Genomic DNA, 12224 nt, shown 5'->3' on the forward strand with positions numbered 1-12224 from the left:
CCCCCCCGCAACTCAGTGAGACCCTGTTTCAAAATAATTAATAAAAAATAGGCTGGGGGTGTAGCTTGGAGGTAAAATGCCCCTGAGTTTCATCCTCAGTACTGCAAAAAAAAAAAAAAAAAAAGGTAATCAAAGAGAAGTTATGTAATCCCCCATTCTATTTTTCCACCCCATTTATTTATTTATTTATTTATTTATTTATTTATTTATTTGGTGGTACTGGGGATGGAACCCAGGGGCCTTCTACCTCTGGGCTACACTCTCAGACCTATTTTATATTTTATTTTGAAACAGGGTCTTTTAAGCCAGCTGAGGCTGGCTTTGAACCTGCGCGATCCTCCTGTCTCAGGCTCCCAAACGCGGGGATTATACGCGTGCGCCACCATGCCCAGCTTTTCCACCCCATTTTAAAAGTAGTAAGCTTTCATCACCATTTTAATAGCTTCCCTGACTCCTTCCTTCCTATCTCCCTCCTGCCTAACCTCTCTTCTTCTCTCTTCCAGTATTTATTGAACTTCTACATGCCCCAAACACTTTAATAGGTGCTGGGGTTGCCAAGAATAGGACATCTTACCTTTCCTTAAGTAGCTCACAATCTGTATTCAAATTTATAAAATTTCCCACGCTACTTTCATACCAACTCTAGTTATAAAATCTCAAAATCTTTAATGATCTCATGTAAGTGGACTGTAGCAGCCCTTCCTAAGCTCTCCCATTACACGCACAATGATCTCTTCTGTTTGTGTTCCCTTCTTTTCTTTTTTCAGATTGAAGGGAGATTTTTAAAAATTCTAAGCCCAAATATCATCTTCTTAATTTGCAAATGTTATACAAATAGAGTTACTGCTTCATATAAACACTTATTTATTTATTTTTGTAGTACAGATTGAAAAAAGGGGGGAGCATTCTACCTCCGAGCTATACTCCTCTGGGATTTCAGGTGTGTGTGTGTGTCGCTACATCTGGTTTCACATGCACCTTTAAAATGGGCATGTGAAAAAAAGTCTATGCACTGGACTGGTTCTAGGAATTACTTATGCATTTAAGATCATCTCAAAGATTTCTTTTCTTTCTGTTTCTCCCGAATGCAGGGATTAGGAGCATGTGCCACCACACCCTGCCTAAAGGTCTCCTTTCTTTTTCCCCATTCTCTGTTCTCACCTAGACACCAGCGCCTCCATGAGGCCAGGTCTTTCCGAGCTCATTGCTCTGATGATGCACCAGTCCTTTCTGCAAATCCAGCTTTACTTCCACATTTCCCTTTGTCTTAACCTCTCACAACTGCATTATTTTTTCCTTCCACTTTCATTTTTGCTTTCTCTGTAGCCACACTGCAACCCTTAGTGAAAACACACTAGCTTTCACCTTGGAAGGAAGAGGCCCCACTAGGCCTGGATCTAATATGCTCCTGATGGGCTGGAACAGTGACAACTCAGAGAATGACGCAAGCAAAGCCAAACCAGAGAGCAAAAATGGCAGGCAAAGCTATGCTGGCTTCGGGAGAGGGGAAAAATGTCATGTTTGCCAAGTGGAAAAAGCATCAACTTAGAAAGAAAAACCATTTTCGAGCTCCTGAGCATCCCTGAAAAGGGAGAATAAAAACAACCCAAAGCAATCTTTAACTGATAATACACAGCTTACTTTTAGCAGAATGTGTTCAGAGCTCTCTCAAAATGTGAACTGGAAGCCATAATGTTTAAATTAAATACCTCATCTGTGGGTGGAAGCAGCTACAGGTTGTCACCCAGCCAATGTGTCAAGTGGCACAGCTGGCAACTTCACCGTGCAGCTGGGGAAGCAGTTTGTCCGTCACAAGAAACCAGATATCTGGGGGGATTTTCACATCAAGTCACTTCTCACGCTAGACTCTGACGGTCATCAGATTGGTTAGATGCACGTTACAACACAGAGCTACTTTTTCTGTATCTGTGTGAAAGTCGCTAAATATACATGCCTAGATGAAGGCAAACAAGCTGGAAAGAAACTATTGGTGTTATCTTGATGCCTTACAGGAGACTGGGCAACAGAGGAGCTGAAGAAACTGGAACGAGTGGCTCCCAAGTATGACTTCATTCATCTTGGAAAACACCAAGCAGGAGACAGCGTGGTCTCATTGTTTCCCATTGGACCTGGCTTGAAAAAAAAAATCTCATTCTCACTTTAGCTTCATTTATATGGGCCGGTGTCTTGGGAAGGCTGACCTTGTATTTGTCTAGCTGAGTTTCCTTTGACCATGTTATAAATGTTTTTGATGATCAAAAGATATAATGCCAGATGATTATACAAGCAAAATCAAACCAAAAGGGGAAACACAGAGTGTTTCTCTCTAAGTGTCCTAGCATATCCACAAAAAGCTAACTGACTCTTTGTGGTGTTTCAAACACATGTTAATTAGTAGGCCAATAAAAATTTTATATGCTAGGCAAATAGTGATAATTCTGGTACCACCTAGTTTGTGGCTCACAATAGAAAACATCTAACTTTAAAAAAATCAGAGTCTCCTACTTACAGACAATAACCCACTATCCATGTCAACAGCTTGTTATTGCTATGAACTTAGGTACTGTACAGGTCAAACTGGGTGGAAAACAGGGAAAAATGCCTAAGTTAAATAATGGCCCTCTTTCATACAAAGCATGAGCATAGATGTAATAAATACATGCAAATTTGCCACGGTGAATTAAATCAGCTTCAGCTTCAGGCAAAGAGGCAGAATAGTCGATCAGAATGGTCCATTTCTTTCCAATTTGTTATACATTGAAAATGAGCCATTTATTTTTTACTTGATTAGAAATTAAATTAGGCTTCATTTTTGTATGCATAGCTCTTTCCTCGAGTATTTCATTTAACAACAGCCAGGTTGGAATGAAGCCAGTTATCAAATATTGCAGACTTTGGAAAACCTTCCTGCTTTTCTAGACTCTTAATAAGGCCTGAGAAAAGCACCAGCTTAGAGAGTGGGTGTCTTTGTTTTTGTGATGACTCACATTATCCAGCATTCATTCATTTATTTTTAAGTCATTCCACAAATATGAGGAAGCATTTCACTAGGAAGGGGCCCTGGAAAATGCAAAAGTACTTGTCCTTTACCCTCAAGGACATCACAGATCTTCCCCCACCCCCGCTGTTCAACATAATTCGTCCTTTTACTTTAATGACCCGCAATCTTGCAAATTAAATTTCCCTTTTTTTCTTAAAACAAACATTTTTTACAAGTGTGTCTGTGTCCATGTATGTTTATTTACATATATTTTGGTGTGTGGGGGCACTGAGGATTGAATCCAGGGGCATTCTGTTTCTGAGCTACACCCCAGCCTCAATTTATTTTTCTTTATTTTGAAACAGGTTTCACTAAGTTGTGCAGGGCCTCAATAAATTGCTGAGGTTGGTTTTGTACCTGTGATATTCCTGTTTTAGCTTCCCAAGTACTGGGATCACAGGTATGAGTTACCACATCTGGACTTTGGATAATATTTTTTAGAGAATATAAAACCATTCTACTGGCCCAAAGACTTCTAGTTTTAGGAGAAACTAAAGAAAATAGAATAATAAGGAGATCTTTGGGCTTCAAGATACAAAACTGATTGATGGGATTTGAATGTGGGATCAGCGCATACATGATATTAGGGCAAAAAGAGCATAGAGGAGATTATGAAAGACCAAAATCAGTGGCACCGTTTAAACATGGGCTTAGAAGGGGGCTAACAAAGTGTTCCATGACCCCACTAGCAATCAATACAATTATGAGAAAATTAGCAAAGATACAGAAAAAATCCAACAGCATCATCAATTATAAAATTTAGCAAACAATTATAGAACATTACACACAATAATAGTAGACTACTATTGTGTAGTGAATGGAATATTCACCAAGTCAGAGCATAAAACAAATCTCAATATATTTAAAAACAGTGTATGTTCCCTAACCATAATGGATTTGTACTGGAAACTGGCTAAACATAATTTTTAAAAAATCCTAAAACTTGGAAATTAAACAAAACACTACATATTCCATGGATCAAAGATGAAGTTTCGAAAAACATACATATATAGCATGGAACTGAATGAAATGATATTACAACGTGTCAGTATTTGTAAAATGAAGCTAAAGCAGAACTGAGACAGTTTTAGCACTAAATTCTTATAACAGAAAAGAGGAAAATCTTTAATAATCTAAGTTCCTGCATAAGAAACCAGAAAAAGAAGAGCAGAAAAAACCCAAATTAACCAGAAGAATGGAAGTAATAAAAAAGGGGACAAAAATCATCGCAAAGCTGATGCTTTAAAAAGACCAATAAAAGCCGGGCGTGGTGGTGCACGCTTGTTTGTAATCCCCGCGCTTGGGAGGCGGAGACAGGAGGATCGCGCAGGTTCGAAGCCAGCCTTGCTGGCTTAAGAGACACTGTTCCCAAATTAAAAAATATATAAAAATAGGTCTGGGAGTGTAGCCTGGAGGTATAAGGGTTTCCAGGAACCCCAGTACCACCAAAAATAAATAAATAAATAAAATAAAAAATAAAAAGACCAATAAAATTGATATTTTTAGTAAGATAAAATTCCCTATATCAAGAATGAAACAGAGGATGTTTCTGTTTAGAATTTAGAGATCCTAAAACTATAGGAAAGGATAATGAAGGTATACTACAATGAACTCTATACACATACATTTAATAATATAGATAAAATAATCCTTACCACAAACTATCAGAATTTACCCAATGTAAGATCAATAACATATTCTATGACTACTGAAGAAATATAATCCATAACCTTAGTGTGTTATGCGTAAGAAAAAAATCTCCAAGACCAGATGTTTACACTTTAGAATTTTACCAAACATTTCAAGAGAATGAATATAAATTATAAGCAATTACTTCTAGACAATGAAGAGGAACAAATACTTCCCAAATCATTTGATGAGGCTAGTATGACTTCAGTGTGAAAACTAGTCAAAGATAGTCTAAAAAAGAAAGCCAAAGGCTAATTATCTCTCATGAATACTTTCATAAAAATCCTCAACAAATTACTAGTAAATCAAATTCATTAATATACAAAAGAGTCACATACCATGATCATAGGATTTATCCCAGAAATGCAAGACTGTTTAACAAAATTAATCAATATAATACATCCCATCAACATGCTAAAGATAAAAAAATAACAGGATTGTATTAATTGATGCCAAAGCATTTGATAAAATTCAACATTTTTCATGTATAAAACAAAAACATAAGCAAATTAGGAATAAAAGATATGATGGTAAATGCTATGTCAGCTTGACTTAACAACGGGGTGCCCAGACATTTAGTCAAAAGTTATTCTTAATGTGCCTGTGATGGAATCTGTGGGTGAGAATAACATTTAGACTGGGTCAAGCAGATTACTCTCCCTGTGGTGGGCCTCATTCAATTAATTAAAGACTTCCATAGGACAAAAAAATCTGAGTAAGAAGGAACTAGCAATTTGAGCCAGTTACACAGTCTCTTCTTGCCTTTGTACTGAACTGAAAAACTGGCTCAAGCCTGTCAGCTTTTGGACTGAACTCATACCATTGGCTTCCCTGAGTCTGCAGCTTGATGACTGCAGATCTGAGGATTTCTAACCCTCCACATTGTGTGAAACAATTTGTTAAATCTCTCCATCTCTCTGCCCCACCTCAATAGAGTTAGAGACAGATATGTGGACATCTACATCCCATAGGCTTTGTTTCTCAGAAGAACCTTCCCTAATACAGGGAGGAAAGTTGCTTAACAAAGAGCATCAAGCTGAGCGTGGCGGCACACCCCAGCAACTCCAGCATGCAGGGAGCTGAGGCAGGATGATTGCAGGCTCATGGCCAGTGCAAGGTAGTTTAGTGATACCCTGCTTCAAAATAAAAAACTAAAAAAAAAGGGGGTGGGCTGGAGTGTAGCTCAGTGGCAGAATATATTTTCTTATTTTGAAACAAGTTCGCACTAAGTTGCAGTGGACTTCATGAAGTCCCTGAGGCTGGCTGCCAACCAGTGATCCTCCTGTCTCAGCTTCCCAAGTACTGGGGTTACAAAGTTTACTGGGTGTTTCCTTTTAACTACTTGTAATGTTGTAGACACTGAAAGAGGTTAATAAAATACAACTCATATTCTCAAGACGTTTGCACTTAGCTTTAAGAAAAGTAGAGCTGGGCGTGGTGGCGCAGGCTTGTAATCCCTGCGCTTGGGAGGCAGAGACAGGAGGATTGCGCAGGTTTGAAGCCAGCCGCGCGCGCTGGCTTAGGAGACCCTGTTTCCAAATAAAAATGTAAAAATAGGTCTGGGAGTGTAGCCCAGAGGTAGAAGGGCTTCCAGGAACCCCAGTACCACCAAAAAAAAAAAAAAAAAAAAAAAAAAAGAAAAAGAAAAAAAAAAGAAAAGTAGAGTAAAAAAATAGGTAAGCATGAAATAAAAGTAACTAAGCTGAAATAAAGAGATCCTATTTAAATCAGAAATAGTCCTTCTGTCTCTGCAGCCTATATTGGAATAGTTTTAGATTTTGTGGTACTTGAGATTCTCTAAGAAAGCAGTTCTACACAATTTTAAAATTATAAATACAGGATTTACAGGGAGAATCTACCATACTATAACCATTCAGCTAAGGGCAAAGCCCTCACAACCTGATCACCTCCCAAAGGTCCTTACTCTCAACTACCACTACCATATGACCTTAGATTACATTTCTAACCCATAAAATTTGAAGGAAACATTCAAAATAAAGCAGGGGCAATGAACCTCCTTCCATAGGCAGAGGAGTTAGGACACTGCAACTGGGGGGTGAGAAGTGAGATGGCACAGGGGCAGTGAAGATGGATAGGAACAGGACAGACTGGGGAACAGATTGAAGACATGGTTGTCAGAGTTTGCTACTGAACATAGGAACTAGGTTATGAGAGAGAGGAATTCAGGATAACTTCTGGGTATCTGACGTGAGCAAATTCACCATGATAGGGAATGGAAAGAAATACCTACTATCTTGGGTCAAGTAGGTTTCAGATGCTTATTAGATATCCAGGTAGAAAAGTAGCACATAGCAGGCATTTGATATATACTTTTCAGTACTTTTAATAGCTACTGCTTTGAGGATGATACATTCACCTACAAATCAAACATATAACAAAGCAGTCAAAATCTGACATTACTGTACTACTTCCAAGGCTACAAGAGAGACAGGCATAAGTGATTGAAATGACCAGATACCTCTGTTCATTTGATGAAATACGTCATTTTTGGCTGCCACTGATACTCTCTGACCTAGATTTTTAATAAAAGGATGCTGAATTTTATGTCAGAAACTTTAGACAAATGCCACCAACCCAATTCAAGCGCTTGCTCTACTTCTCCAGGCTTTATAAACACGGGAGTGGTTAAGTGTCAAGAAAGAAGCAAGCAGTGGCTTACCACGTCACCAGCACTCAGGTATGATTAGATACTGCACACACAGCTACTCAAAGCTAATGCCCTGATGTTTGTGACAGAGATCCCCATTCCAATCCACTTTATTTTTTAATGCATATTTATAAAAGTATAATTTACACACATAAAATTTACGCTGTTTAGTGTACAAATTTGAGTTCTGACAATGACTTATAGTCAAATAACCACTACCATAATCAAGATAGAACAGTTCCTCACCCCAAAAATTTCTCTGAGTCTTTCTGTAGTTAGAGAGACTACTCTTCCTCACCCTTTGACCCTGGTAAACACTGATGAAGCCGGGCATGGTGGCGCACGCTTGTAATCCCCATGTTTGGGAGGCAGAGACAGGAGGATCACGCAGGTTCGAAGCCAGCTGCATGTGCTGGCTTAGGAGACCCTGTTTCCAAATAAAAATGTAAAAATAGGTCTGGGAGTGTAGCCCGGAGGTAGAAGGGCTTCCAGGAACCCCAGTACCATAAAAAAAAAAAAAACTGATCAATTTTTGGTCCTTTTTTTTTTTAAAAAAAAAAACAACAAAAAAAAACCTCAAGCACAATCCTATGAATCTGTGACTTTTATTCACAAATGCCTGGCAAAGTCCTATAAAAATAAAACATCATAAAAATATGATATATGAAATATTAGAACCACATCAAAGTATTTTATAACTTTGTAAGAAAATAAATCATCTATTCTAATTGTTAAGGATTAAATTCAGGTCTCCAAAATAGGGTATATAATTTTTCTCCAAGCAAGGTTTTTCACCTAATTGTCTTCATAAAACAGCCTTATTTTTAATATACTTTCAATAAACAGATTTACAATTTTTCTCCTCAAAATAAGCTGATATTTTAGGCTACCATCTCATCCAAAAAGTAAATTAAGAGATTAAAAATAGCAAATTTCCTCATAAAAGTTATTAATTTTTTTATTTTGGTAGCACTAGGGATTGATCACAGGGGCATTTTACCTCTGAGCTACACCCCAGCCCTGTTTTTTTTTATTATTATTTATTTTTTAAAAAGTCTCACTAGGTTGCAGAGAGCTGGCTGTGAACCTGAGATCCTGTTTCCAAGTAAAAAGTAAAACAAGGCATAGGGCTGGGGGGCGGGGGAGGTGTAGCTCAGAGTTAGAATGCCCCTGAGTTAAATCCCAACAACCACACACACATACCAAAGGAAAAGAAAAAAAAAAAAAAGAATATATGCACAATTATCTGTGGTGATGGGAATCAGGACAATGGTTGCTTGGGGATAGGGGCTGGCTGGGAAGATGCAGGAAGAAACATTCAGGGGTAATGGAAATGTTCTACTTCAGATCTGCACATTTTACTGTGTGTAGAGTATCTTTTTTTGAGTGTGGTAATGGGAGTTGAACCCAGGAGTGTTCTACCTTTGAGCTATACATCCAGCCCTAATTTTATTTTTTATTTAGAAACTGGATCTCACTAAATTGTGGAGAGTCTCACTAAGTTGTTAGGCCGGCCTGGAAACTGCAATCCTCCTGTCTCAGTCTCCCAAGTACTGGGATTACAGGCATGTGCCATGATACCCAGCTCTAGAGTATCATCATCATCATTATCATTATTAATTATTATTATTTGCAGTACTGGGGATGGATTCCCAGGCATTGCATCTCCGAGCTACAACCCAGCCCTACTTTTTAATCTCTTTATTTTTGAAACAGGGTCTCACTGAGTTGTGAAGGGTCTTGCTAAGTAGCTGAGGCTGCCTGTGAACCACGTCCTCCAGTCTCTACCTCCCGAATGATGGGATTACATGTGTGCACCACCATGCCTGGCCTTCTAAAAAGTATTTAAAAAAAATCTCATGTGGAAAACTACTCATGTAGAAAATTCCAATTTCTCAATTTCCATCCAAAAGAGGGATCCCGCTGTAATCCAGCAGATGAAAGGCAATGACCAAACAGAGATCTTTCTAAATCATTGTAGCTAGACATATTTCAGTTCAGTTATTCATGAGAATAACATACACCTTAACAGAACTTGTGTATCTGGAAAGCAAATAAAACTTTCCTTTCAGGCTATGCCAGTTAATGGATTTTGCCTTCAATAGAAATGTGGGTATCATTTAAGAACTGTATACTGCTACTGTGATAACATATCCACTGATACACATTGTCCACTAAAGTACATTTGGAATTTAATAATAGAACTTCATAGTAAAGACCAAAAGAGAACTCAAGACATTAACAGATAAAGAAAGAAAGGCTGGACACAGTGTGCAGTAATTACATTTTCACCGTTTTATTTTCTGAACTACTTTCTTAGAACACCTGACGGTATGTGACATTCTGCCTGCTGAGTACCATATTTGGTAACAGGGCCTAGACAAAAACAAAAGACTATTGAAAAAGAGTAAAAATTGACTGTCCTCTGGTCGGCCAGCACATGATGCTGGCTATAAGCCATAGACTAGGAAAAGAAACTGGTTAAACATGCTGCTTTTAAGTGTTTATGACATGATGCGAGGAGAAAAGGGCAATTATCGAACCTGGGATGCTCTATCACTAAGCCACACCCCAACCCTTTATATTTTTTATTTTGAAACTGGATCTTGCTAAGTTACTACATACTGGCCTTGAACCTGTAATCCTCCCATATCACTTTCCCAAATACTGGGATTATAGGCATGCCCTACTGCACACAGCTGAAAAGGGCAAATTTTAGAGTTCAAGTAACTGCAAGAAAGGGAAGGCAAAAAACTCTCACCTCTTTTAGCAGAGCACATTTAAGTGAACAATTTTAGCAAAGTTTAGTAAGAAGTCTAGTATGCTATCTGGCACACTTATAAATGGTAGCTGTTTAAGGAAGCAATAAATTTAGTTACTAATGAAAGATCCATAGGAGAGGTACCTTCTCTCTTAGTGATCATCTTGCTTACCAAATCTGGCTTTATTCTGTGAACTAGAGGAAAGGAGAGCCATGTGGAGTACAAGGTGGTGAGCACTGTGGAGAACCAGGACTGCTGGACCTCACGGCTTCTTGGAATTCGGTGAATGTAGTATTTGGTATGCTGGAAGAAAACAAGAGAAATCCAAATCAATTGGGTACTAAGTTAAACATTTGTAGAAACAGGAAATGCTTTCTTGTTTATTTTTTATTTCATTCTAATCACTTTCATATTAGAGCTATAAGGCCTATATGATGCTTTATCTAACTATCATATCACTTAGGTATGAAAGTTCATAAATATAATTTTTAAAATGTTAAAATTAGTTTTGACAATAAGTTGGAAAAATTTTTCTATAAAATATATTATGGGCCAAGAGCTTAACATGCTACTATACAAAGGTCCTGTAAACAGATATATAAGACAATCTTCTATCAAGATGTGCAAACAAGACAGATAATTTCAAGCAAAATAAACACAAATAACCAACAAATATGAAAAATGGTCAAAAACTGAACAAAAAAGGAAAAAAAAACTAGTCATTTTTCACCTACCTGATGAAAATGATTGTGGATACTCAGTATTGTTGAAGGTTTAGGGAAATTGGTATTTGCATTCCCTGATCAAATACATTGGCACAACTTTTTTGGGTGGGCAATGTGGAAGTACTTGTGTGAATTTTAAATGAGTCTACTTTGGAGGCACCATTTCTGTTTCCAGAAATATATCCCACAGATGTGCTCACATGTCCATCTGTTCATATTTGTGGAAACTGAAAACAGACCAAATACTCTGCAATAGAAAATAGAGAATCTATACAATAAAATAATATTAACAAATAACACAGATCTACATGAATTTATATGGCAGATATGACATTAAGTGAATCCCGCAAGCTATATAAAAGTATGTTAAATATGATCCAATGTTTTTTAACAAAACACTCATATGTACAAATACATTCGTATTTGCCTGAAGAAAATCTGGAACTACATACCTTAAATTATAAAGACGATATTATAGAGTATTTTTTTTATCTGCCATGTCATATATATCTTATGTTTGAGATTCAAAAGAATATATTCTTAGTTTTATAATCAGAAAAACAACATATTTTCTTTGGATCTAAATTTCAAGTGTATTAGTTATCTATTGCTGTGTAACAAATTACCTCAAAATTTGTACCTTAAAACAACAAATATTTTTTGTTTCTCATCGTTTCTGTGGATCTGGAATCCAGAAGTGGCTTGGCTGGGTAACTCTGACCTAAGAGTGTCTCATGAACATGAATCAAGTTGTTGGGTTAAAAACATTTGAGGGCTTGACTGTTGCTGGAGAATCTACTTTCAACATGGCTCACCCACTTGTCCGGCAGTTTAGTGCTAGTAGTTGACTACTAGTCCTCGTGTCTTGCCACATGGGCGTTCTCAATTGGCTCCTTGAGTGTTCTCCTTACATAACAGCTAGCCTCCAAATGTGTGCACTCCAACAAAGGGCAAGGCAGAAACCACAAAGTATTACTACTGGTTATATAGGTCAACCCTATTCTAAATGAAAATGAGCTATACAGGAGTGTGAATATCAGGAGGTGAGACTCATTGAAGGCTTTCTTGGAGCCTGGCTATCATACAGTTTAAGTCAGAAGATAAAATAACAAATATTTAATACTCTCCCCCTTTCCCTTTGACCTTGAGAATCAATTTTCTCTTTGAGAAAAGAATAGAAAGGCCTTTTCCCTAAACTACTGGAAAAAAAACATTACTACTAGTCTAGTGTTAAGACTATTTTTTTTTCATTCAGAAAAAGGTGTAAAATTGTTTGGAGCTTTCTATTATGCTCAAAGAGGCGTAAGTGTGGTTCTTACATATTCAGCCACCAAGTGAAA

The 12224-nt window shown here is 37.5% G+C and overlaps 1 protein-coding gene across 1 annotated transcript in view; it reads right to left on the reverse strand.

The window, feature by feature from the left end:
* ALG14 (ALG14 UDP-N-acetylglucosaminyltransferase subunit) overlaps positions 1-12224 on the reverse strand; it is a gene marked incomplete at both ends in the record, with an annotated part of 86167 nt that overhangs the window by 39777 nt on the left and 34166 nt on the right. The window contains one exon of the mRNA XM_080690490.1: positions 10331-10462. Coding sequence (XP_080546616.1) covers positions 10331-10462 — 132 coding nt within the window. The remainder of the gene's footprint in view (positions 1-10330; positions 10463-12224) is intronic.

This window comes from Muscardinus avellanarius, assembly GCF_963383645.1.
Source record: "Muscardinus avellanarius genome assembly, chromosome: 3".
NCBI lineage: Eukaryota > Metazoa > Chordata > Mammalia > Rodentia > Gliridae > Muscardinus > Muscardinus avellanarius.